The sequence below is a fragment of the Rhagoletis zephyria genome, unplaced genomic scaffold, assembly GCF_001687245.7.
Source record: "Rhagoletis zephyria isolate East Lansing unplaced genomic scaffold, Rhagoletis_zephyria_1.1 Rzeph_scaffold_00923, whole genome shotgun sequence".
Lineage (NCBI taxonomy): Eukaryota > Metazoa > Arthropoda > Insecta > Diptera > Tephritidae > Rhagoletis > Rhagoletis zephyria.
In genome coordinates this window covers 27275-54580 of record NW_016158007.1, presented here as the reverse complement: position 1 = coordinate 54580, position 27306 = coordinate 27275, and the positions used below count along the sequence as shown (strand labels likewise).

At 37.1% G+C, this 27306-nt stretch overlaps 1 protein-coding gene across 3 annotated transcripts in view; it reads right to left on the bottom strand.

Moving 5' to 3' along the window:
• Positions 1-586: 586 nt before the first annotated feature.
• The window catches only part of LOC108362069 (uncharacterized), a 42224-nt gene continuing 15504 nt past the window's right edge, over positions 587-27306 (bottom strand). For 2 of the 3 annotated variants that reach the window (XM_017614905.1, XM_017614904.1), the window contains exons 3-7: positions 3610-3728; positions 3401-3538; positions 2690-3245; positions 1732-2630; positions 1346-1654 (exon numbers count right to left, since the gene is read on the bottom strand). In XM_017614905.1, the coding sequence (XP_017470394.1) occupies positions 1346-1654; positions 1732-2630; positions 2690-3245; positions 3401-3538; positions 3610-3728 (2021 nt within the window). Of the gene's footprint in view, positions 1655-1731; positions 2631-2689; positions 3246-3400; positions 3539-3609; positions 3729-27306 lie in introns of all 3 variants that reach the window. The other variant, XM_017614906.1, reaches the window with a different exon arrangement.

Below are 27306 nucleotides of genomic sequence, written 5' to 3'. Positions count from 1 at the left end.
GTGAATACTTTAATTTTTTTCGCATTTATTGTTTGATTTCATAAGAAATTTTCAATTTTTATAAAACAAATTTTTTTAGTTTTAAAATTTTCGGCTCTTAAAATAATAGAAAATTTTCGTCCAAATATGTACATATATATATAAAAGTGTTTTTGAAAAATGAGCGAAAACATATTTTCTCACTGATGAAACTTTTTCAAATGCATTTTTTAAATATTCCTTTTCGGAAACTCACACCGTTTTGAATTCAACGAAAATTTAGTTTTAATGGCCAAAACCCAAAAAAAAAAAAATTTGAAAAAATATTTCATCATTATACTTTTGTTTTTACCTTCTGTCTTACACCGAAACTATTTCGATTTACCTCCGATTATAATTTCAAAATTCCCATAGAAACTTTGCGCTACACTATACATGCAATCACACATCGAATTTCTACTGCATCATAGTATCTGCATTAATTCATTTCAAATTTTCTATCTCCTACTATTTTTGGCATCTAACAATTACGGGTATTTAAATTTTTCGCATGAAATTTACAGCCAATTTCACGAAAGCAATATAAGTGAGAAATGATTTAAATTTTTTGAATTTCATATGGAAATTTGACAGAAAATAAAAAATCATTTACCATTTAAATTGCTGGTGAAACCGGCTGTTAAATTCTCGTACGCCTGCCTTTGACATTTAATATTTATGTATATATATATATATGTTTTTTTTTTTTATTTTTACTTTGTATGATTTGATAAATTCCCTCATTTTTAGCGGTATAAGACAGGTATGTAATTACATAGATTAAATTTCTAGAACTGCCTAGGCAACATTTAGCTCGTTTTATTTCTCCTCCATCATTCCACAATTGCTTAAGAATTAAACTTTCTTTAGCTATTATCATTTACACACACATACATATACATTAATTGATTAAATAATTACAAATTAGAAAAAAACTATGTAAATCTAAGTCTGGCATTCTTACAGGGCTGCCACATAGTGTTGTAGATCGCAAATAACGGTACACATATGCCCTAATTTGCATCTGCTTGTGTATTCGGCGCCGCGCCGTGTTGACGCATGCGCCATGCGCCGATCGCATATTTGGTTAATTTTAGTTTAGAGTGTATTTATTAATTCATTTTAGAAATGATTTAAAGCTTTTGGTGTTTGTTGTTTGACCTTATGCCGTGTTTATGGCGCCCTTTACTCTCCCACACTTTGCCACTCCTTCTCTTCGCCTTTTTCGTTTGCTTTTCCGCTTTATTTGCATTTTCCTTTTTCTTCTACTCTCCCCATCATCGTTTGTGCTCCTCAATACTTCGCCGCCGCTGTCACTGTTGCAACACTACAACAACAACTGCTGCTCACTGCTGCTCGCGTGGTGATGATGATGATGATGATGATGCGGCTCGCCGTTGACAGATCGCAGCGCGTTGGTTGTTGTGCGTTGACAGCACTCATCACATTGCAACAACTCATTTTCGCATTCTTCCTGCTGTTCCTGCTGCAGTTGTTGCTGTTGCTGCTGTTGTTGTGGCACGACCACACTACAGTCATGCTGCTGCGCGCGCCGCAGTGTGCCGGACATGTAGTCGAGAGTCTTTTCGATGGCGCGCAGTCTCTTCTCCAACGAAGTCGTCGCTAGAATGTCAACCTGTGAAACGAGAGAGAAAGATAGAAATTAATTAGTTCGTTTGTCCACAAGACAGTGTACCAATGTGTAGCGCTTACCTTCAGTTGCTGATTGAGCGGCAGCAGCGCAATGATCCACCAAGCCCACGCTGGCCCATCGGCGATAGTCTCCCAGTTTTCCTCCACAGCCGGCATCTCACCCAAACTCTGCAGTATCTCTTGTTTCAGTTCGGTGCTGAGACTTTCGAACCAATCAATCGCCTTGCCCAGCACGATTGCGTGCATGTTGTTGACCGTCTTAACCATCTCGTCGGGTATCGTCTCATCGTAAATGTACTCCACTTTGGCCGTCTCGTACCCATCCTTCTCGTTGCGTGCCAAAATCTTGAAACGCTTGCAGCCCACTGTGCTGAGGATGGAGCAGCCATCGCCGAGCAGCACACAGTCGCGTATGTCGAGCATTGTGCCAACGTCAAAGTAGCGCGATTTACCGCTATTCGGCTGCACAATGCCGAATTGCTTCTCACCTGATTCCACGGCGCGTCGCACCATTAGACGATAGCGCGGCTCGTAGACGAACAGCGGACATGGCACATAAGGGAAGGCGGTTGTGCAGATGAAGACCGGCACCGATGGCTCCAGGTCGATCTCCTGGCGGAAACGCGTCTCGTAGTTGTCTGGAATGAATCGTTTCATTGCGGCTTCAAGGAATTTGGTCACTGGCCGCTTGGCCACAATGAAGGGAACGGGCGAGGATGAGCCCTGATACATGGTATTGACATTTGGTTCCACAAGTGGCGACATGCACAATGGACACGAGGAGGTGTAATCCATGCAACGATCCAAGCATACCCGGCAGTAAGTGTGACCACAGGGTGTCACCACCGGCTTCCAGAAGGTACGGCAACACAGCACACAATCGAAATCGCTGGCATCCACCAGACCGGCGGGCACTTGTAGTAACGGTTTCTGCGGTGCGCCATTTACCAAATCGAGCTCTGCAATAAAATTCTCATGAAGTCACATTTACAATTCAGCGATCTAAGAGAGTACTCACTTTTCAGCCGCTGCAACTCTTGCTGCACCCGGACCAAGGTGTTGCGGAAGAGCACGCTGTAGTGCACCTCCTCCAACGTCGAATTCAAAGTAGGCATCAGCTCCGTTTCTTTTTGCGTCCATTTCCGACGGAAATGCTTACGTGACGTTTGTCGACGTAATTCAATGTCAAAGTGCTTCTCCATCCCCGCGTAAATCGAGAAACGCTTATCCATGAGCGTGTCGCCGATACCCGATATGTACTCGGTAATATTGGCGCCGCTGCCAGCATCACCACCGAAACCACCACCGCCAGCGATGGCACCATCCGTAGTGGCCAAGTAATCGCTATCCGCGATAATATCACATTTACTGTCGTACGGTATAAATTCGTCGTCGATGGAACTTAAATTATCGCCATTGGCATTGCTGAGCAGTGCGATTTCTTTGCGCCGGCGCAAGTGTTGCTCGGCCGTGAGCAGCTTGTAAGGAACAGCGGCAATGGCGGAACCTGAGCTGAAGGTACGCTGAAGCAGCGATTTACTTTTCGGAGTTTGGGCGAGGAGTTTCTGCAAATTCTGCAAGTGAAGAGGAGGAGATTCTAATTTAATTGGATTGGTTTAGGAAAGCAAGTCTTTTAAAATTTGATTTGGACTAAATGGCTGTATTCATCACCAATTGAAGAGCCTGAATTGCTTTCAATTTGATTTCATTGACATCTTTGTTGTCTTACCTTTGCGAGATCATGTTGAAAAAGTTCCGAACTAGTGAGTAGTGTATCCTTGTCGAGACATATGGCCAAACAGTTGTCGTAGAGCGCCTCATCGCAACGACCCAAATCACTCAGCGCCAGTGCGCGTAGATAGTGAGCCTGTAAGCCGAAAATTTATAGTAAATAAGTTGGTAAAGATTGCATGAGTGTCTGAGGGTTATTCGCATTACCTTCGCTGATGTGAAGCGCGTCTTTAATGCGTTCTCAGCATCGGCCAGTGAGCTTTGGAAATGATTTAGTTTACGCAGAACTTCGGCGCGTAGTAGCAAACTCTTGAAATTTGCGGGCGCTGTAAAGAGAAGAAAAAGGAAGAAATTAATAAATCGGTCGATAAAACTAATTGACTTAAATTATTTTTAAAAGAATTGATTTAAAGTGTTGAAATTTTCATAAAGTATGTTCAAGTATGTTCAGCAAGTCAAAGGATAAGGCGCCTGCCGTGAGGAGGAGGAAAACATATAAGGAACTAGAAGGAAAAGTTTAAAAAATGTTTATCAATAATGTCCCTAAACAATTTTTAAGGAAAAAACACCACTGACTTCAGTTCTCTTTTATAAATTTTGAGCTACCGTTAATTTTTTCATAATACAATGATCGGATCTAAACCAAATTACGGGACAACCCTTGAGGTACCATCTTTCTGATAAAAAAAAATAATTATTGAAATCGGTTCACTCTCTGGTTTTTTGAAATCGGTTAAAAATATTTGAGTTCTTTGTTAATTTTATGCAAATAAAGTGCAATTTTTAAACTTATTTACAATTACAATTACAATTTATAAAAGTTGAGTGGTGAACCATAATAGGGGCCTTACATAAATGTTTTTTTAAAGAGCATATTATCTGATGCAAATTTCCACCATTTTCTGTTATATATAACTTTAGAAGTATAAGTCCCCCCAAAATAAATTCCTGGGTGCGCCTCTGTATGTATTTATTTATATATATATTAAGCTGAAACAATTTAATCAAAAAAGCCTCCTTACTTCGAACATTCAAGAACATACATACATACATACATACATACATATGTAGATATGTACATGCATTAACTCAACAGCCAATTGTAGTTTCCCCAATGTTCAGAGCAATAACACCTCCGCGCTGTTATCGCGCCCCCAACCAAAAATGAAGAAAAATACTACAGAATTTTCGAACGTTCCGAGAAGGTGTCACTTCAAATGAAAACGCCAGAAAAAACCTGCTTTCATTAATGCCAATTTAAATGGAAATGTCAAAAAGGCTAACAAGCGCTCGCCCGTACACACACTTTGTGCCTTTGTGCTGCTCAACTAGCCAAGTGTGACGTATGCGGCTTTTATTATTAGCACCCGCACACCAACGCCGCAAACGCCACAAACGATTTCGGGTGCGCGGAGTGTGCCTGTCAATATTTGAGTGGCTGTGGCTGTGGCTATCAGCAAATACGCTGCGCCCGTACCTCCTCCGACAAGGTGTGCCGCAGGGTGCTGGCGGCAATTAGCAGCCGCTTGACGCATTGCCAACAAAAGTAAACGAGCTGCCGTTAAATGTCGTGGAAAATCGCACTGGCAAAATAATGATAAGCCGCATGGCCACTTATGTCTACGAAATATTGACAGAATCCATTTCGTACTCATTACACTAATCGTACAAAAATTAAAAAATTTTTTGTAAATGTAAACAATGAAGGCACTCAGACATCTACAAACGTGTGTATATGTTTATGCGGGCTTCGGGCGCACGGCAGTGGGGTAAAAGTTATTTGAACAAATGCTTGCCTGTCCACGCGCCATTTCGGCCCACTCAGCATGTAGGGATGAGAGGTGGGGGCTGGCGGCAGCGCGCGGCCTTACGGACAAATCACTATTACGCTATGCAAAGCCAACAGCAAAGGCGGCGAGTGATGTTGCAACAGTCGAAATTTGTAAAGGTAATTTGGTTTTATTTAGAATTGTCGCCGCTATTTGTATTGCGTTGTTATTTTTGCTGTATTGCCTGCCAAAACCCAAGCCTCCTGCATGCGGGTGCGCGAATTTGCAAATTGGCGCAATCAACGATCTGCATGACGTTCGTTGTTGACGCTGATGCCACAGCGCTTGTATTCCTCTGTAATTGTTTTGTTTATATTTCAATTATTTCTATTGCAGCTTAGCGCCACCCATCGCCAGCACTTACAGCATAGCCAATTGCCAATTGCGCGCAACCATTGCAGCCCTTCTAGTCGCTCACCGTCCGTTGAGTGAGCCTCCAGTTGCCGCCGCAACGACTGTTACGTTTGCAGGCGTTGGCGTCAGTGTCGCTGGTGGCGTTGGTTGCGGCGCAGCGTGCGTGCAACCGATTACATCGCCAATAGAGAGTGCAACGTATTGCACAAGCGATTGCGGCATAACCTATTGCGCTATGCTTGCGGCGCTTGGAGCATTTGGAGCTGCGCGACTGTTGCGACTGTGATGGGTGCCGCGCGAACGATGAGCATGTCGTCATACTCGATTTATATTTGCATTAGCGATGGCTGCTTGGCTGCTTGGCTGTGTATTTATTAGTTGTATTTTAGGTTTTTGTCGCTGCTCGTTGGCGTCCCTGTTGCATATGCGCGGCATCGCTGTGATCGCGGCGCTCAACTGGTTTCGTGACGATTCTGCGGTTATTTAAGAAACATTTTTGTTATGTCTTTCGATTGGTGGGTGGTGCGGCACCGGCAGAAGTGGCAAACTGAAAATTATTGTGTGCGTGTGTCTGTGCAGTACGGATAAGTGAGGGTGTGTGTATGTGTTTTATTTTATGCAAATGCGGGTATTTTTATGCAAATCGAGTGCAATTCGTTTACGTAATTAGAAGCAAACCTTCTACAAAGTATTTGCAATGCAGGAATAATTTGTACCTTTGAATGATTACCATTTGCGTACAATTTGTATCTGTTTAAAACTACTTGGGCGACAACAATTAAGCCTAGAATGGAATGGCAGAAGCTTGGCAATTGCGATTGCAAAACGAACTAATTTGAATTTTTGCATTAAGTAAACTCAATAAGCGTCGTGCCGGAAACGATCAGAATCTTCATTAGTTGCATAAGTAGCGAATGGTAGGCGCTATTTTCAGTCAATGAGTTGGGCGATGACGCTTTCCTCAAGTTACGTAAAACAAGTTTTCAATTAAACAAGTAATTTTTAAGCTAAAAACAAAAACGACTTCAATTCTCATATAAAGATTAAAGATTATCGTTAATTTCTTCACGATCCAATTATCGGACCACCTTGCCGATGAAAAAATGATTATCGAAATCGGTTAAAGTGGTCTAAAGTTATGCGGTAAGTTACATAAAAAAATATGCAATGGCGGCAAAAGCTTTTAAAGGAGAGAACTAAGTCTCTCCTTTGCTCGAGTAATTCTCATCTAAGAGAATATGAATCTTTGTTTAAAAGATTACTTTCACAAAAATTGGCGCAGTTCAAGGCATTACTTTTCTTATGGATTGAGCATAGTTGATACATGTCTTACTAGCTTCGGGCTGGCTTACTCAATAACTTCAATGACAAGCCGTGAGCTTAGCGAAATGTTTTCTCCACCTATTCATGATCTGGTCGTCAGACATCAGCTCGGTATTCTTATCCCCACAGCAATTTCCCCCGGTCTTGAATATTTAGGTTCTCAGGTAAAAGAGAATCCCTCCGCACCGTAGCAAATTATTTCTTCGGCTGTCCGAGAAATGAACCCGGCATATTAGACCTCGGCAAGCGGATCGCTGTGTACCGAGGCTAATGGGTGTATGGCACATTGGCAGGCGTTGGAACAGAGGTCCAGTAAACATATTCACAAATTTGTCGAACTTGGATAGTAAAGTTAGCGAAGGCGAGTTCTGTCAAGAATGATCTTAAGTTTAGGTTTTCGGATTTCAAGCAGATATTGTAGTCACTCTGGGATCGCGTAAAGTGCAATTGTGCCAAATTCTTCAGAAAATACATGATCCCCCTTTCGCTTGGCTCGATTTATTTCCAAACCATGCGGATTTCACTCGCAGGGCATGAATACACTGCAGGGAAAGTCATAGCTAATGAATTGCCTAGATAGAGCTGCCAGGGTGTTCCTCACCATTATAGACATGGACGGTCACAATACTTAGTTGATAAATCATTCCGATTGGTACTTCAGTTCGTGCGGTCAAAGGAGCTTCTTCAGCTACTTATCGCCACCTCTCAGATTTAACACGGGTCTCCTCGGCCACTATTCAATAGAAACTCATGCGGTACGACTTAACGTCGTTTTGGACTCCTATTGTTGTAGCTGTATGAGGGACGGCGATGTACAGTCATCTCAATATTTTTGGTTTTAACTGTCCTGCTTTTGGAAGGCTTAAGTTTAAACATCTCAGCACGTATTTCAAACAAACTTGAGTGGAACTCTCTGCGATGACCATCGTCCGCCTCCGGAACTTCATTTTGATTAAGCAGCGTTTGTTATCTACGGCCCTGCTCGGTTGGGCGTCGGGAACTGAAGATGATAGAAATGACAAACTGTACGAGCTTTTTAACGACTTGGACATGGATGAGCACCTAAAAACACGAAGATTTCCTTGGCTTGGCATATTGTATGCATCGATAACGACGCTCGGGACCTGTCTGCACTCGGGATGAACAACTGCCACCAACTCACAAAGGAGAGGGGTAATTGGCTAAGTTTACTGGTTTCGGACCAAACCGAAAAACAGTTGTAGTGTCAAATAAGAAGAAGAATAAGCTTTTTCCCCCAATACTTTCACGTGTTATCTGCAGTAACCGTTCCAGGAAAGGTCTATTAAGTGGTAGCACAACGCACAATCTGAACTGACCCCAGCCAAGCTCATGTCCGATTTTTTTTCTTATCGATGCATGGCAAACGCCGATTTCGTTGCCGCTTCTAGAGTGCCTTGGAAGTCGTGAATGAGAATAGATTTGCAAATATTTTTACAATTCATTGAAAAAGGTCGTATTTAATTTCGTAATAATTGTTCCACTTAAGGCAATTCAAATTCGATGAAACCCTGTGAAATTAATAAAGGAACATCCACTAAAAATAAACAAATTTAATTGTTTGTATCGCTTTAAAATAGGGATAGACTTCATTGACATTTTAGATACTAACGAAAAATAAGTGTTGTTACTGCTTTAGAACTACCCAACCACCCACCTCTACTTTCAATATATCTTGCAACAATAAAAATATAATTGCTTATTTAACTCATGAATATATACCTTGTTTATACTGACACATAAAGCGCTTTGGCCCCGATCGCTGTGATTCAAAACGAAGGCAAAAACCAGCTTTCAATACGCTCAGCGAATGAAAAGTGTTTTGACTCGAATTCGCTTTCAAATCGCTCGGTTCGAATAGAACAAGCCAGTTGGACAAAATTATTTAGCTGGATTTTCTGACTATCATCGCTGTATCTAATCACATTATATACATTTTGTGCAATAAAATTGTAATCGAAACTTATAGTCAAATTAAAAACATATATATATATATATATATGTGTGTGTGTGTGTGTGTACATATAAAATGTGTGTAAGCTTTCGAAGACTCCGAAACCGCTGAAGAATATGCTTTTGATGTAATTAACAGAAATACTCTGGCGTAGTCTGGAGATGGTTTTGTAAAATAATAGCTAGAGAAAATACCGCCTATCAAGGCAATGCCTCCAAAAAAAACTCGTTTTTCCGTTCTCCTTTAAAATTTGGGTGCCGTAAGATAGGCGGTTTTGCAAAAACATCGACGATATAATGATTTTACTGCCTTAATACAGTTTTGGAAACTCTAATTTACGAATATTTTTGCATTGTATGTACTTATATATGTATATAAATATGAAATACAAATATTTAATTGTCAACATGATTTCCTTTTATTGAACATTTTTAATTTCAATATGGATATACATATGTAGAAGTTTTGCGCATCATTAATGTGGCGCTATTTGCGCGAATCAAGTCACGTAGGCCAGATGTTATTTATTTATAGGCACGCCAGAAATTCACACTTTTAATTTCATATACTATGTACATTTTTTAACATGACGTTTGTAGAAAATGTTATATCATTTGCCTTAAAAATTATGCAACTTTCCATATAAAGGTTAATCAGGGTTAAAATAATTCCCCGCATGAGGGACATTCAAACAATGTCTCTTTAAATCGACATGCAATTACTTTGAAAACATTAAAATAGCAAGTGCAGAGCATTTAACAGCCATGTAACAGTAAAGAGACCGATATTCTGTTAAGTGAACAGAGTGTTTTCAAATGTGTGCGTGAAAGACAGCACAGCAAATATACAGACATACATATAGGGGCTGGGCCTAACGTTACGCAACTTACATATGAATATATGTATGTATGTATGTAGTTGAGTTGTGGATTTTGCTTTTGCACTCGCTGCTATTGTTACGTTTACGTTTAACGGATGCTGCTGCTGTAATTGCTTTTGCTGTTATTTGCTCTGCGTTGTGAGAGAAATGTGTTACATCAGAGAATGTTAATGTAATTACATTAACATTTGCTGGTGTTACATTAACATTCTCTGGTTACATGAACATTCTCTGGTTATGCTTGCTGAACTGTTACCGAAAAAATCTACATTGCATATCAAGGCTCAAAAATTACATTCATTTTGATGTCGTTCTTTTTTAAGCGACTTCCAAAAAAGGAGGAGGTTATCATTTCGTCGGAATATTTTTTTTAATTTTTTTGTTATGTATGTTACCGGATAACTTTGGACCACGTCAATCGATTTCGATAATTCTTTTTGCATCGGAAATGTAGTGTCTTAGAGGTAGTCCCATACTAATCTGGTTTAAGTCGTTTTTTTTTTGCTAAAAATTACTTTTTTCTATGGATTTTTAAGCATCACACACTAAGAGGCATTTTCTCTAGAAATTTTGAGATGCGACTCCGTAGCCATTTATGTATTTAGAAGCTCTAAACACACAATTGTACGAGTATGTGTTATTGCATATATTTTTTTGCTTCTGCTGTAAAAAATGGAAAATCTCAGTTAAGACCTTTCTACATTCAAAACAACGTTAAGGTGTTTGTTTTTAATTTACAACTGAAACAATAAACGGCCAACAGTTCCAGTAGCAAATGCTCATGAATATGCATAGAATGCAAATGCTAGTTTTACGAATGATTGCGTTTTACACAACTGCAAGCGAGCACCCAAACGTAAGAGTGTATTTACATACATACATAAACATACATAAACATTAGGCGGCACACGCCCCATACAAAAAAATTGCTTGAAGGAAGGAACATAATATTAAATTTATTATTATTTTATTATTACCGTCCATGTATTTCGGCTTAAATCAAGTTGTCACAAAATTCTCCGAAAAAATTTTAACCTAAATATGTAAAGAATTTCATTCCATTTTTTCTTGTTTGGCGAAGTCCAACAAAGAAAGATAATGGTTTCACCTCTGCACCAACTGACGCCAATTGGATATGCAAAAAATAAAAATTACAAAAACGAAAACTCTATCTGCACGATCAAAGAAGGTAATTTACTATGATGCAATTTGGAACAATTTCGTAATGCAAGTTTTTTCGAAATACGAACAACTGCGTCATTTTTTGATCAAATTTTGTTTGGGAGAAAAATTAATCCTTCTTCAAGCGAATAGCTACACTATTGGGATGCATGATTAATTTAAATGAGGTAAGTTTTTAAATCTATACAGGTTTTCACATAAATCGATAAAAAAGTTAAATCGAATCAAAAATGTAATTTTTTTTAGCCTACCAGGGTAGCTTTTAAGAAGTTTTCATACAATTCGTTCAAGCGCCATTTATTTGCTGTCTAAGTGCAGAGAAGAAACTTGAAACTTAAGTTTACTTTCATCCAAAAATTATAAACTCAGAAATAACTTAGCATTGAACTAGAATTTTAGAAATAAAAATTTATAATAGATAGAATAGATTAGAAATAAATTTAAAATGTGTATTACATATTTCAAATTATATTCACTAATATAAATCGAGCTAACGCTTACAAAAAATGAGTATTTTTATTTCTAGTTCTGTACTCTTTAAATACTCAAAAAAAGTTAATTTCAATTCTTTCATTAATGGTGATTTCATTTATTCCATAAAAAATGTTGCCCTTCCCCGGTGCAAAATGTGTTTGATGTAACCCCCAACCCTGTAAAAGGGCATTCTTTCGCCTTCTTGTCTTTGTCTGGCCAACGCATTTGGTAATATTGTCGTTTTTCGCAGCCATCTGATCTTCAGGGCAACCATCTCCTCTGTTTCACTGTTTACCTTTATTTTAGAATCGAACGCGAAACGAAAAAGGGGCAATCAAAAGGTGGCCTTGTTTGGTAGAAACGAAATCACATTAAATTTACTTTGATCGTATACATACATAGGTATTAATTGCAAAACAAAAAAAAAGTTCTTAACAACTTATGCTAAGCCTTATAAATTTATTTTGCAATTTAGAGGAGATTACCCAACAGTTCAACTTTTAATTTCGACGGCAGGTATATAACTAAACATTCAGTAAATATCCTTTGTAATTATGCCGCACACCTTTAAACTCGTTCTGCCTTATCAACAAGCCGCCAGAGAAACACCAAAAATAAACTTAAACCCGACAATATTAGACACTCACGAAATAAAAATCCATAAAAGAAAACTTAGTTTTTGTGCGACCACAAATAATTTGTCGGTAGTCGCTACAGAGATTCGGACAGTAGCGAGCCGCAGACATACATACAGTATCGGTCATATCTATAGCACGCCATTTCAAAGTGATAGTGTGTGCCACTTATGTTTATTTATTTATTTTTAAGAATTTTCAATTAAAATACAGTTCTTTCTCTAACAAACCCCATTTAAACCCAAGTTTAAAAATTTGTAGAAAACTTCAAAAAAGTTAAAATTGGTTGGGCTATAAAACTGTGTATTCAGAAAAATTCAAACACTTCTGAGAAAAAAGTTTGAAATTTAGGTGAAAATTTGTTGCACTTTTTTGAAGTTTTCTACAAATTGTTAAACTTATTTTTATATGGGGTTTGTTAGAGAAAGAACTGTATTTTAATTGAAAATTCTCAAAAATAAATAAATAAACATAAGTTGCACACAATATCACTTTGAAATGGCGTGCTATAGATATGACCGATACTGTACATACATACATTGATACCTACTGATGAATTAAGTTATCGCTAAGTATGTAAACAATGACAAACAAACCGCAAAAGCCACCAGCCCCAACAGCAACGCAAAAAATTTTGGCTGACGGCTGGCTGGTTTATTTTTTGTAGTTCTATTTATTACCCATATTATTCTTAATTTATTTGTTATTGCTGTTGTTTCCACTAAATAAATTTGTATGCATTTAGTTGTATTGAGGTTGCCGACGGTCAACTGTCTAGTCAACTGTGGGATGATAGGGCGACAGGCGGCGGCGGAGGCAGAGCAGTGTAAATGCTTATTGTGTTGAACAGCGTGCACGTAAACAATAAACAAGTGGGTTGAGGGCGTCGTAGTTTTTTTTTTTTTTTTTATGTAAAGACTGAAACAAATAAATAAGAGAGCATATGCAAGTGAAATGTCGGAAACAGGTTTATCACTTTATCTCGAGTTTTATTAAAATTTTGTTGAGTAAAAAGTTGCGTCTGAAAATTTTAAAAATTAAGACGTCCAAATTCTTTGCGTAATTTTATATTTATCAAGAAAATTTATTTTATTAAGCAATCCGTTTAATTCACCGACTATTCCCCCAGCAGTCTGACCTAATTTTGAAGATCAGGTTCGTTGAACTTTCCTACGCTATAGTTGACGCAACTGAGTGAAAAGTTATAAAAATATGCATGCAGAGCCATAAAAACAAAAATGTGAAACAACAACACTCGATTATTTAGTTGTGCGATAAATTTAGGTGCCAGCAGTGAATACACTGATAACAAAGGATGGCATTCAATTGAATTTGTGCTACATACACAAATGCTCAAAATAAGCTTTCAATTTAGTGAGAGAGTTGATAAAAATTTTAGCGTCTTGGATTAAAAAAAAAAAAAAAAATATTTCAACTATTTAACGAAAGAAAAACTCTGCTTTAAATTATTTTTGCATATTAAAAATTAGTTGATTTCGCATAACTCAAACGACACCCATGCGTTGCTAAGTTGCTTTGTTTTTGTATTAAATAAGTTTTACAGTTTTGAATTCGTTGTTATTCCTATTATCTTATCAGTGTTTCTTTAAAATGTGTCCAGAACTGAATTGGTCACAGCGATCCACAATGAAAAACTCAGCTGAGTCATCGTGACTTGCCAGCCAATTTGAATGGTTTGCTGGTTTAGTTTGGAAAAGGCATACATTTAAGAAGGAAAATTCAGTGTTTTTCGATGCTGCTCCGGAATTATTTTCCTTTATATCGAATTGAAATAGCTAGCGCTTGGCGTTGATCTTTAGGAATTTTTTTTTTTGCTGGTGGCAACTTCTTCCATATAAAGTATATTCGACCATTTTTTTTGTATATGAAAAAAAAGAAAAAAGATAAAAACTAACGGCAATTCCCAGCTATTCAAACTTTCTTTCTGAGAAAAAGCTCGAAATTTAAAAAAAAAATTTGTTCCATTTTTTTTTAATATTGCACAAATTTTGAAATTTCGATTTATATGGTTTTTTGTGTTAAAGAATAAATAATATTTTTATAAAGAAATGACTAATACCTGATGCGCCTATAATTATGACGCGGGGTTTATTGCTAAAATAAGTCAAGATAATATTACTTAAAATTAGTAGATACATATGTACATATGTATGCGATTATATGTTAATTTGGTTACTTAGCAGTTAGTTGAATGCAGTAATTTATTCAGATAATGTCGACAAGTCAATGTACCTGAGAAGGAAATACCCACTCATTCTGTCCAATTTGTTTTCTCTAATCAAATTGTAAGCAGGAAATGGCGCGGCATTGTTGTACATACATATGTATGTGCGTATATTCATATCGATAATTACTAGAATAGAATTATTTAATATGATCTTTGTTCTTTTTTCAACTCAGATGCTTATAAATAACAAATTGTTCAATTGAACTCAGTAAAGCGGTCCACGTAATTATAAAAGTAATGCATGTAATGGAATTAGGTTTGAGTATTTATTATGCCATTTTTATGTCTTTAATAGTGGTACAGAAATTAAATGATTGTTAATTTCAAATTGTTTAAATTTAAATTTGGCATTTGCATACTACATACAAACATACTATCCAAAAGTTATCGGATTCCTTTACTTGAATACCAAAACTTTATTGTAATAGATCGAATAAATAGTTCAGGTAAACTATACGAAAATGTGCTCCTGGAAGAATTAATTTCAACCAATTTATGCCTTAAAATGTCGCAAGTGCTTAAAACAGACAAAACTAGTTTGGAGTGATATCGGAGGCAAACTAATTATTTATTTACTTAAAAGAGATGCGATAAAGTAATATATTACGTGATTGGTATTTTATAACTATTATATCTAGACTTTCTTTTCAATAAGGTTACCATACACTACTAAAAGCTATCCATTATTTGGGAAAACTAAAACTCAAAGTTATTCTTAGTAAATAGTGTTGCCACATACATACATACAGTTAAGGTTACGAAAGAGGCGGACTATTATTAAGTATTTACTTATTATTATTAACGTTAAATGTTAATCCTATCACTTCAATTCAACCCCCACTGTGTAAATATTTAATTACTTACAAAGTAATATTGACAATTAGCATTTATTCAATTAGAAATTTCGTAAATTATTTGTTTGCTCTTTTAGATAGCTGTAAATAAATGAGTCTCATTATATCTATATGTTTATGTATGATACAAAATTTGCTTAAAAACTCACTACAAAACCCGTTATATATATGTACGTACATATGTAGTTAGGAGCTTATTATCACTGTACAAATAAAAGTTTAGATACTTTCTGTAGCCATGTTTACCTCCATGCTTAGGCACATAAATATTGCAAATAAATTAATAAGTCTGTTGCAGTAAACAATTTACATATTTACCACTTAATTTGCATAAGCCGTTAAATCTATTAACTAACACGATTTATTTGCTAGTTTTGTATTCCAAAGTAATTCAGCATGTGTGAAGACGTTGCTTGCTGGTTTTATGATCTCAGGTAACTTTATAATTAGATAACTCTAGTAAAAGTTACTGGAACTAAAGGAATAGATTTACAATTATGTATTTTAAGTAACTTAAAAGTCAGCTTAAACTACAATAATATTCAGCTAAATAATCAATAAAAAAATGCGAGTTTTATTATTTTTGATAAAAGTTGTGTCTTACTAAGAATCTAATTTGCTGAAAATTTATTTTTGCTTAACAATATAGGACTAAGTTTCATATTAAATTCATGCAATAGTTTCCTACCAACCCCTTCCACACTTTGGATGTGGCACTCCATTGCGAATGAGTGACTTGTAATCCAAGCGAAAAGTTATGCGGCACCTTTCATGGCGATTTTCAAACCATACAATTGAAAGGCTTCATAAGGAATTCAGCCACACTAAATCAATTCATACATACATAATTAAGTAGAATATATGTACCTATTCAAGTCGGTACTGAACTCCACTACGACAGTTTGCTTTCATAGAATTCGAATTGCCTGAAGATGCGCGCATAGAGGCAATCTCAGCATCCTCCGACCGCCAGTTGACGCTTTCCTGAATAAATGAAATGATATGCAAAGCAAAGCGCAAATTCATGGGCAGCAAGAGAAGAAATTATATAAGCAAATACGCATCGTAAAACCGCGAAACAAATTCAACTGAAATAAATAAGCTTCAGGTGCTAGGTTTAGTGCTGTTCGCAAGCAAAATCATTATAACGCTGATTTCCGTAGAAGGAACTTAAAAAAAAGGTGTAAATTAAAAGAAACTGAATAATAGAAAAATGTACAAACCGCAGAAAAAAAAACAAAAACACATAAAAACCCAGTTCAAATGCTTCAAATGAGTAAAAAAAAACGAGAAACATTAAAAAGCAGATAATGGCAAATATAAACATAGAAAAAGTGATGGTGGGAATATAAAAGTTCTCACTGTACTTTGTAATCAAGCGCTCACTAGGTTATCTAAAGGAAAACAGCAACAACAAAAACATTGAGAAAGCAAAGAAAAAATTACATACAAATGTACATATGTACATATATACTATACACAGAATGTACGAATAAACACAGAATGCTCAAATGTTTACACGAAAACGCCAAACAAACTTTGCTTAGCGCGAGAGCAACGCGCTGTTTTCGTTTACACTCACACACACACACAAAGCCCCATCCCATCACACACACACACACATCAACAAATTTACAAACGTGCAGCGCGTTTCGTTCTCATTATTCTTGACTATGTATTCAATTCCATGCGTTCTCATTCCATTTCATTTCATTCCATTTCTTTTAGCTTTACAATGAGCGTTTTGACGCAAATGTGAGGTGATTGACCGACTGGGCAGGCGAAGCGTTGATGACCAAAGGGATGGGCGGAGAGTGAGCACTCTGCGCTGATGGAGCGCTGCTGTTGCACCAAAAAAAAAGGCAGCGGCGTAGACCAGGAGCTCGCGGGGGTGGCGAGCATACACAAACACCCGCAGGTACACAGAAGAGTGAAACAAAAAAATATCTAAAATGTTGGGCGTTCGTGTTTTGGTTAAGTGAGGGCGGTGCGTAGCTTTTAGAATTTCTGCGCTTTACGCCAGCTGGTGAAATGTTTAAAGAGTGTTTAATAGCAGTCCGGCTGCTGGCGTTGGCATTAGGTGGGACTGTACAGTGTAGTAAACGCTGTCATTGCTGGTGGCTGGGAAATTATGATAATTGCCAGCCAGCTGCAGAGTGGCAACCGCAACGCTGTTGATGAAGTGCAAAAGAGCAAAGGTGTAATGCGACGCGAAATGGCTATTAAACGCACTGCACCCCTCCGAGCCAATGCGCACGACTCGTTTAATGAACGCCGAAAGTTCAGAGGGCAATGAATGTGAAACTTTCTTTGTTCTTTTCGCCGTCGGGCTTGTTGAGTAGAAAATTAGAATTAAGTGCCTTGCAACGAAAACCAAAAAAGGCAATGGAAATGTCTTCCTATTCTTGCGTAGATTTTATATAAAATTTATGTTTATAGTGCTTCTATATTTAGTATCATTAATCGTGCAATTTAAAATGAAACTTAGTGCTTTCACATTTACTGGAATTTCTAAACGGAGAAACTAACCTACTTTTATTTTTTTAGCTTTCTCTTTGCTAATTTGTGCTTAAGCTATTTTGAGCTTTTTTAGATCTGAACATTCGTACAAACGCATTGCTTTTGATTTGTTCTTTGTATTTATGAAGATGCTGTTGTTGGATGGTATGGCTATCGACATCAATTCACTTCAGTAGTTACTGATTTATCAAAGATCTCTGCAAATTACCGTTATACAGCATGTGGGCGTGGTTATTATCCGATTTTTAACATTTTCAGCCGTTTCATAGTATGTGTTACCGGGACCAACAACTCCGCCAAATTTAGCAGAAATTGGTTAAGGGGTTACCGGGATATTTAAAATGCTTATTTTTCGGATAAAAAGCGACCTAGGTACTTCCCAAATTTCGTTGACATATCACGATTTTTTCTCACGAACGGTTAGACGGGCGGACAGACAGAAATTGCTCAATCGATTTCTCTTTTCATTCTGAGCCTTTATGTAGACATTTGTTGTCCGAACGCATTTGTGCACAAGGATATAAAAAGAAAGGGAGAGTTTTTTTATATTTGAAAAAGAAATCCCAATACTTTCCAGCCGATGCCAAAAAAAATAAAATATTTCGTGGGTTTACCACTCTATGTAAAACTTTTCGAGACTTTTGATATATTTTTAGGGCTTTTCGATATTCTCCGTTTTTGATTTTTGGGAATCTTTTCAAATAGATCCGAGCTTTTTAGGGGTTTTGTTGAACTTTCAGATAATTTTCGAATTTTTTTCAGATTTTTCGAGGATTTTCATGCCTAAACATCTCGTAGCTCTGATTTCTTGCTCAAAATATTTGGTTCTATTATAAAACACTCGGCAAAGTGCTGCATACTATTTACCACAAAAATATTGCTGACTGCCTCTTTACGCTTAGAAATACATACAAACAAATTGCACACTCTTCGAGGTTCTCAAGATTTGTATACACACACACATGCGAAAAATAAAGTTTGTAGGTTTGTAGGTTTATGCGGCTATATGAGAGTAAGTACACTCGATCAAACGCAAAATATATTCATTATCGTAATAATCACTAATACAAAGCAATACATTCACAAATACACAAATACACCCATTAGATAAGAATGCCAATAGTACTCACTTGGCTTTTTTCAAATGCGATTAGTTAGAACTTTTTGTGCCCATTTGGCGTATTAATTAACAAAAAAAAAAAAAAACATCCCGGGCGTGTGGCCGATCGAATTTGAGCTTTAAGAGAAATATTTGTATGTACGTAAGCAAAAGCTTTTAATATGCACAATATGTATTATTTTATATGCTTGTATATAAATACATACATATGCACATATATACAGGTATCATTTGTTTCGATTTACTTTCGAGTAGCTAATATAACGGACAAATAAAATAAAGGACAGTGATGTGCGCGAATATTCTTTGTTCAGTATATTGTTGCATACACACATACACACATACGTACAGGTGCTATATCTTTATCAAATTTTCTGGAAATTTCCTAGTGACGCAATTGGCTAAGGCTACATGGCCAATGAAGTTCAAGTTCATGGCTACTTGAACAGCAATACAATGAATTAAACAAATTTTATTGCATTTCATTTTGTAGTCGGACTCAACATTTAAAAAAAAATTGTTTAACAAATGTTTGATTGTTTTAGTGAATGACTGATTTGTCTAATTTATTTTTTGTACAATGAATATAATTCTGTTTAGTGTAAGTGATTTACCATTAAACATTGGATAAAATGAAAATTTTTAAAAATGTTATACATTCTCTTAAGGACTACTTAAGTTCAAGTTAGTTAAGTTCAGTCTTGCTTACAATTTAACGAAGCAACTCTACATACATTTGGTAAAAAAGAGACCCGGCCTTGTTGAAATGCTCATAAAAAGGCAAATTAAATGAGAAAATCAAAACTCTGTCCAAGTCAAAGCTAACAGTGGCCGCGTCTAAATCTTCTACACAAGCAAAATGTTATGTAAAAAAAAGCAGCTCACGCATATGGAACGCTGCTAGCTGCCTTCAAGAACAAAGAATCAACAAGTAAATAAAACAGCTAAAACAATAAACTTAAATATGCACAACAAATAAACGAAAAAATAGCCGAAAGAGTGGCGTTTTCTGCGCGCCAAGGTTAGCATTTTGTTGAAACAAAAAAAAAACAAAAACGTAACAACAAATATGTATTACATAATTCCGTGTAAGCGTGCATACATACGAACATATGTATGAATATTTACACAAATACGGAAAAGTGAGGTGTGTGCTTCAGTGAAATAATGCGCACAGCCTTACGTAAGCTGACCTCCAACGACAACAAAAAATAAAAACTGGAAAAAAATAAAAACAAATAAATAAAACAAACCAGACACATAGCAGCTATGGCAGCAACGTAAATTGGAGCGATTTTTAAAGCATGATAAACATGCCACACACACATAAATACATATATGATATACAATGCAGCGCAACGATAGCCAATGTTTTTCAAATAAATATTATAAAATTTATAACAAATAATATTTACGTGATTATGTATGTAAATAAATAATAAAATTTGCATTGGCACACGCAGCCTAGCTACTTTGTGAGTACATAGAGGCAATTAAAAAGCTGTGCATGGACAATACAGAGCGCCACAGCACACTCCCACAACAGCTGACAGCAAAGGCCACCCCATACGCTGAAATGTGTGGTTACCCAGCAGTGAAATGCTAGTAGATAAACTAAAAGAAATCGATTAAATAGTTCATCGACTGGTATCAGCTGCTGCGGAGCGCTAACAGTTCAACAATTTTGAACACCCTTTCATTTTTCGCTTAGGGACATCCATCTTTAAATTTTCAATGTCAAAATAAAAGAGTAAATTATTTGTCTTCTTGGGTATACCAGCTGTGACTGACTGAAATTAAGTAATTTTACCAAAATAAATTCATTTTCCAGGAATAAATTAAAAATTATATTAAATGGAAGTATAAAAATACCTTTATTTTGATAAAAAGTGCTATCAATTACAATAAAAAATAAAAGATTTTTTTCTGCCCAAGGATTCGAGCCGCACATCTTTTGAACTGTACGGCAGCAATCAGCCCAAAGGCCCTTATTGTAGCAGTAAATAACGGTTATATTTCCAAAACGGCGGATCAATAGGCAAACAACCCTGTTTTCTGTTATTATGATACTACTATTTGCACTGGTTAGTGCCTGATAATTTCATGCCTTACCTCAAATCAAACTAGTAATAATATAGTTCACTACCAGTAGTTTTTCTTGCGGGTATCCGTGTCAAACATTTACTCCCACAAGGTGCGGGAGTCTCAAAGCGATGTTCCGGGTGCGGTTAAGCAGCCTTTATAGTAAAATTTAGTACTTTAAATAGAGTGCAATAAATATATCAAAGCAAGAAGCGTAGAAATGGGTATAATTGTGATAAAAAAAATAATATAAAAAAACTAAAATAAAAAACTGCAAAGAAATTCTAATGATTTTGATATAATATAAGCTCATAGTAAAACTTATGCAGGCCGGTGGTCGAAGTCTTACACATATTACAAGTAATTTTCTGTCTCATAAATCCTTGAGAGGTTTCGGCCGAGCACCGAACAGCTATAACCTATGTGAAATATGTGGTTTCATGCCACTGCTAGTCCTTTGATGATACAAGTGAGATAAGTCACTGGAACATAACCGCGATCTTCGAACAAATAGCTAATGTACCACGCACAAGTGCACACAACTACATAACTACATAACTACACACGCCCTGACCACCACTGACTACCACTTACCTCGGTAATAGCATTAAAACCAATAATACCATAAACACAACCACCGGCAGCAGCCGTGGCACCCAATAAAGCACATGCCAACAATAGCAATAAAACGTAGCGCAACGTATGTACGTACGTATGTACATATACCGCAAAAAACCAGAAAAGTAAATTATTGTTATTTTATATATTCAAGGCCAGTGAAGTGCACAACGACCCATAGCAGCAAATAACAACAACAACAAAACACAGTACAAGTAACAACAATAATGATAATAACAACAACAACACTTCACTGCACATGACTTTGCAATCACAAAAATAACAACATACAATTGCATTTAAAACAAAACACACATATACATTTTTACGTTTGTGTACACCTGCCTGAGTGTGTGTGTGTGTGTGTGTGTTTACTTGACAAGTACAATATTTTACTGTTGTTTGCACACTTAAATATGACTGTGAATGATTGTGCTGCATGTCTTTGTTGGCACTCAAAGTAAAAGTAAATCTCTTCAACGTAATCATATTTGTATTTGTATTTGCATCTGTATTTGCTTATAAAAGTCAAAGTAAAGAAACTGCAATGAGCTAGTCGTGCAAACCATTTCTTCATTGATGTGCACAAATTACCATTAAAATAAATCGATTTGGCACCCATAACGATAACAATCGATAACTATAACAATACCAATAAGCAAAACATTACCGACAACCATAAAAATATCAATAACGACATCAATTTCAAATTAAATATCGATAGCCTTGATGAAATTCAAATCTGCGCCCATTCGATGAAGACAAATTGATATCGATAGCTGTAGATAACCACAATAATCGATATCGTTAAAACTGGAAAACAAAAATATCGATGACAGTACATATAAACAACGAAATCAGTTGTATTTAGAATGTCGATAACAAATATCGATGACGGCGTGGTTTTTAAAGCGATGATATAAGGAAGATAGCGACTGCATTCCGGTTATTTGCGTCAGCAAATGGGGTTTAAGCAACCAAGTGTCAGCAATGATTAACAATTCAAATCTACTCTGTGGTTGTCGAACGGATACCCATTAGCGTCACAGAGCACAAAGCGGTGCATAATTCTCAGAAAGAGTATGGCAAAACAGCTGTGGTGAAGTTAGTCATATGTATGTATGTATAATTTACTTGTGGATGTATGTAGTACATATGTATGTGCATATACTCAAACACTGCATCAGATGTTCGTTATTATTTGCAAATAAACCCGAAATGAATTATCTTTCTTTTCGAATGCAGAAAACAGAATGAATGACAAGTGGTTTTGACGCTTCCATGCGCTACAAACCATTTATTTGGCTCAATGCCAATGAGGTGACTTTGTCACGTAGGCCATAAAAACACAACAATAAATTGTATATACTAAAATATTTATCAGTGCCTCCTCGATGAAATTGAAATCAATGTACCTAAGATTAAAAAAAAAGAAACAGTTGAACATTTTTCTTCGTCGGTTTCTTTGTGAAGTGCCATCAAAACAAAAAAAAACAAAAAAAAAGATTAAAATCAGGCACATACATATCACAAAGGTCATTATCACAATACTTTGCCTATTGCGAAAGTTTCCATGCTAATGAAATTATGTGTAATTCCAACCCTCGTCATCATCGACTCCATCACCGCGAGTCAAAGAACGCATCAGAAATCATTCGTGTTTTAAGATCATTTATGCCTTTTTTTGTTTTGCCAGCTTTACTGGCTTTATAAGAATTTTCGTGGTATGTATGTATATATATGTCGCTTTGTTTGTGCTTTTCGCTTTTATCACTCCTAATGCAATAATTCCTCTCATAAATTCGCGCATTTGCAGCATTAAGAAGACTTTGTGGTATTATCATCGACTCGCTGACTAAATAAAACCCAATGAGCCACACAAAGTGGCTTTTCACATTTTCATAAATTTCAAGGTAATTTGATTCGATTACTCAGACGTGGCATATATGTATGTAATTAATTTTTAAACGCCTATTAAATTTATAAGCTATCAAAGACCAGCGTTCCATTGAATTTTCCTACAAGTTGTTTCTTATATGTTTTGGAATTTTATTTGAGATTATGAAAATATGTTTGCTGGGCATCTTTAATGTGGCAACGATTTAGTCGTTTAGCTGCTGACTTTTATGTGGTATGTCGCATAAGTACAAAGCTGTTTTACTGCTTGACTAATAATATCACCGACTTAGTGAATATTTAAGTTAACTGATGCGTAGCAGTGGCAGCGCATGGAAAATTGCTAAAGCGATTCATTAGGATGGCTTTCACAAATTAAATAAAAAATTGTTCTTGGTAATGAAAACAAGAGGTAAACACTAACTGGAAGGAAAGGTAGCAGGTTTATGCAAGCGCTGTAAAAACGGCATACGACTGAGGCAATATTTCCACCAACCTCTTGCATCAATTATCCAAAAGACATGCTCACAAGGATTTGATAAACTCAAAAATAAAAAATGTTCATTTTTCAGATAAAAAGTACATATTCTAATTATTTCCTGAGGCTTAAAGCCAATGAAATAGATACCGTTGTTTGTAGATCGATAGAGTGATATGGGCGGCATGCTGCTAATATCGAATTTGCTGCCCTTTTTTAATACTTAGTGTCCTAGAACAAGCCATATGAAATGTGAATAATAGCATGGGATAATCATCAGGCCACAAAACTATCCCAAGAAGCACGCCATAAGATACTCAAACAAAAATATTAAAAGACGTCCTTCTTAGAGCATAATTCAAGTCCAAATGTGACTAAAATCACAATTGAGTAAGCCCCTGCGGCCTACTGTGTGAATATTAAACTTACTTAGCTTTGTGTAATTTCCCAATCAGGGACTGACGTCATAAAAATGGCGATGGAATTATTAAACAGTAATTCGTGTGGAAGAATGAGTCTAAATACATATATATTGACAGTGAAGCTGCCAAAAGGTATTATTTTCGCAGAGCACTTCCTAAAAACGTATAGTAGAGTGCAGGGCGGACATGGCTCAACTACACTCTGATACGGAGGTACTCCTGAACTGAAGTCCGAGGCATGCTTTCTGACGTAATCGCAATGAAAAGGCAGACGGAATCGCCAATGGAAGTAATCTTCTTCTTCTTTTTTCTTTCACTTCAGAGAGTAATTTTGCTGTTTGACAATTTTATAGAATTTTATACGAAAAGTATTGGATCAGAGCTCATACGGACGACAGGTACGGAAGGGCGCTCTGTCGGTGGCTGGTTGAGCTTTTTGATTTCTAGATGCGTATACGCCCTGACAGACCATAATTAATATGGATTTTCTCACTATTTTCAATGCTGAATCAGTCATTCTGTTACCAACTGCATGGATAGCCATTAAAAGGGTTAGAACAACAGCTGGATGAATTTTTTTAATGACACAGCTTATAATTGTAATATATATTTTCTACAATAAAGCTAACTCTGTTCGTAGCAAGAAGGAGACTGAAAAATATGCGAACTAAATAATCTTAAACTGCTTGATCTAAATTTGGCTAGTTGCAACATATCAGTGCAGTTCATATTTCACCTAAATGAAATAGGTTAGGCAAACTTAACCATTACAAATTGTTTATATAATCAACAGCTCATTCGGTGTGCTACAGACATACCTACATACATATGTATGTCTCCATGTATGTATGCGCTTACATATATATGTATGATTGCGCAAACGTCCTTTCGAATTTTCCATATTAGATAATCATCCCAGCTAGCAATCGTCCCTGCCTACACACATAATACAAAAGTACATACATATGTATGTGTATGTCTCAACAGAAACACAAACACACACACATGCATACCCTTACGCCTGAGAAATGTACTCATTCCAATGGTCAAATGGATTTTTTAATTATTTTTTACTTTTATACAAATCTGCCATGGCTGTTGTTTTTTTTTGTAATCATAGACGTATTGACGCTGGCTGGCTTTAATGCTGAGCGTTTTTTTTTTTGGCAGTCAACGCTTATGTAATTTAACGCACAACGCAATCACAGCAACAACAACAACAACAATAACAGCAATAGCAACAACAACATCAGCAATTACAACCGCGCGCCAAGTAACTAAATAACATTTGGAACAACGTGCTCGGACGCCGCTTACTCATTCGTTTGGCTGTAGCGCTACGCCGCTCGTGTAAACGTCACTTAAACCGGCTTTTTGCGCAATATTGTTGTTGTTGTGGCCACATTGCCAGCGCTGTTACTGTTGCTAGTGGCGAAATGTGTTGCGGCGTTCGCCACCATCATCTGTGTGCGCTTTTATTTTCGCTTTTTGTTTGCTGCCATTATTACGCCACCCTCTGACGCGCACTCGCCGGTGTTTGCTCATGTAATGCCAAACACTCTTCTAAATGTCTCATTGATAATTTGGCCACAAACATTTTTACGAGTACGAGTACGAGTATGTAGTGAGTGCGCTCTTTGCCTTACTTTAGGCACTTCTCTGTGCGGTGGAGACGAGCGCGCGCGCTCTTTCTTACCTGCTACTGAGACGAGCTACGAGTTACGAGTTACGAGTTAAGAGTTACGAGTTTTTCTTAGCCAAATATTTTGTCTCTTTGTTGATTTATTTTTATTTGGTATTTGCTCGCGATTTCTTTCACTTGTTTTCGTATTTATCTTTTTTCTTTACTTGTGTCGGTATTGGTGTTGTTGTTACCTCGCCTGTTATGGCCTGCGCTTTTGGAAAAGTATGTCAAAGTCAAATGCTTACGATGGCGGCAACTATGGCGAAGATGATGATGGCGATGATGACGTGCCGAAACTGTTGCTGGGGGACTGGTGCGGCCGAATGGTTGCTGCCGTATTAACACCGCTTGGCGCTGGCCTCGACGCGACTCCGTTGCTGCTGCCGCTGTCGTTGCGGTAAGCGGCGCTCGCATAAGTGGGTCTGTTACATAAGAAGCGTCTGCCGCAACAGTAGCAGCGGCTATTGCGCTCGTAACTCGGCTTGTTGGTTTGGCACTCGCCCGCTTCAGCTTCAGCTTCGTCTTAGCGTCTTTGGTGCTAAGCGCTAACGGCTGCTTGATGGGCCTGATTTTAAGCGTAGCCAACTTAGCCGCAGCTAGCGCTGGCTGAACTTTTGCAATTTAACTAAGGCGTATTTTAAGTTGTTGCTCTTTTGGCTGTTTTTACTGCTGACTCATTTTCTTAAAAATTGCTCACCAGTGTCGGCACTCAATTGCACGCCAATCATTCCCGCTTAGTAGACGATTTTTGAGAAGATATGTATTTTTTTTTTGAATGCTTGTTTTTATTTTGTTGGCGCATCGTTTGGCGCTTGGGTTGAGTTGCTTAAACAAAGCTAGGAAACAACGCCAAACGTTTTCTAAATATAACCTCGTAGTTAGCAGTTTCTCGGCTTGTCGCCTGGTTAAGCGCCTCCAAACAATTGTGGTTGCCTTGTTGTAAGTCACTTTATTTGCCATTGCTGGCTCACTGCCTTCGGCGGCGGGCGATCGCTGGTCGGCATTTGTGATTGCATGCTGATCTGGGCTTCGTCGCNGTTATGTTAAGGCAGGCAGGGCTAGTTTGCTTGTGGGTTTGTGGGCGCTTATTAGAGTGTGTCGTTGTTTGTTGTGTAGAGCACCAATTTGTGGCAGAATTGTTGGAGCGGCAGAGGAGTTGGGCTGTCGCTTGTAGTCGACTGACGCTGGATGAAGGGACCGACCGTTTGAAGACGGCAGAGTTGGTGAGATTTGCATATATTACATGCATACATATGTATATATATGTGTATGTATGTACATGACTTAGTAATGTTAAATTGTGTAAACACTCGTGTAGCCCGAAGATTACGCT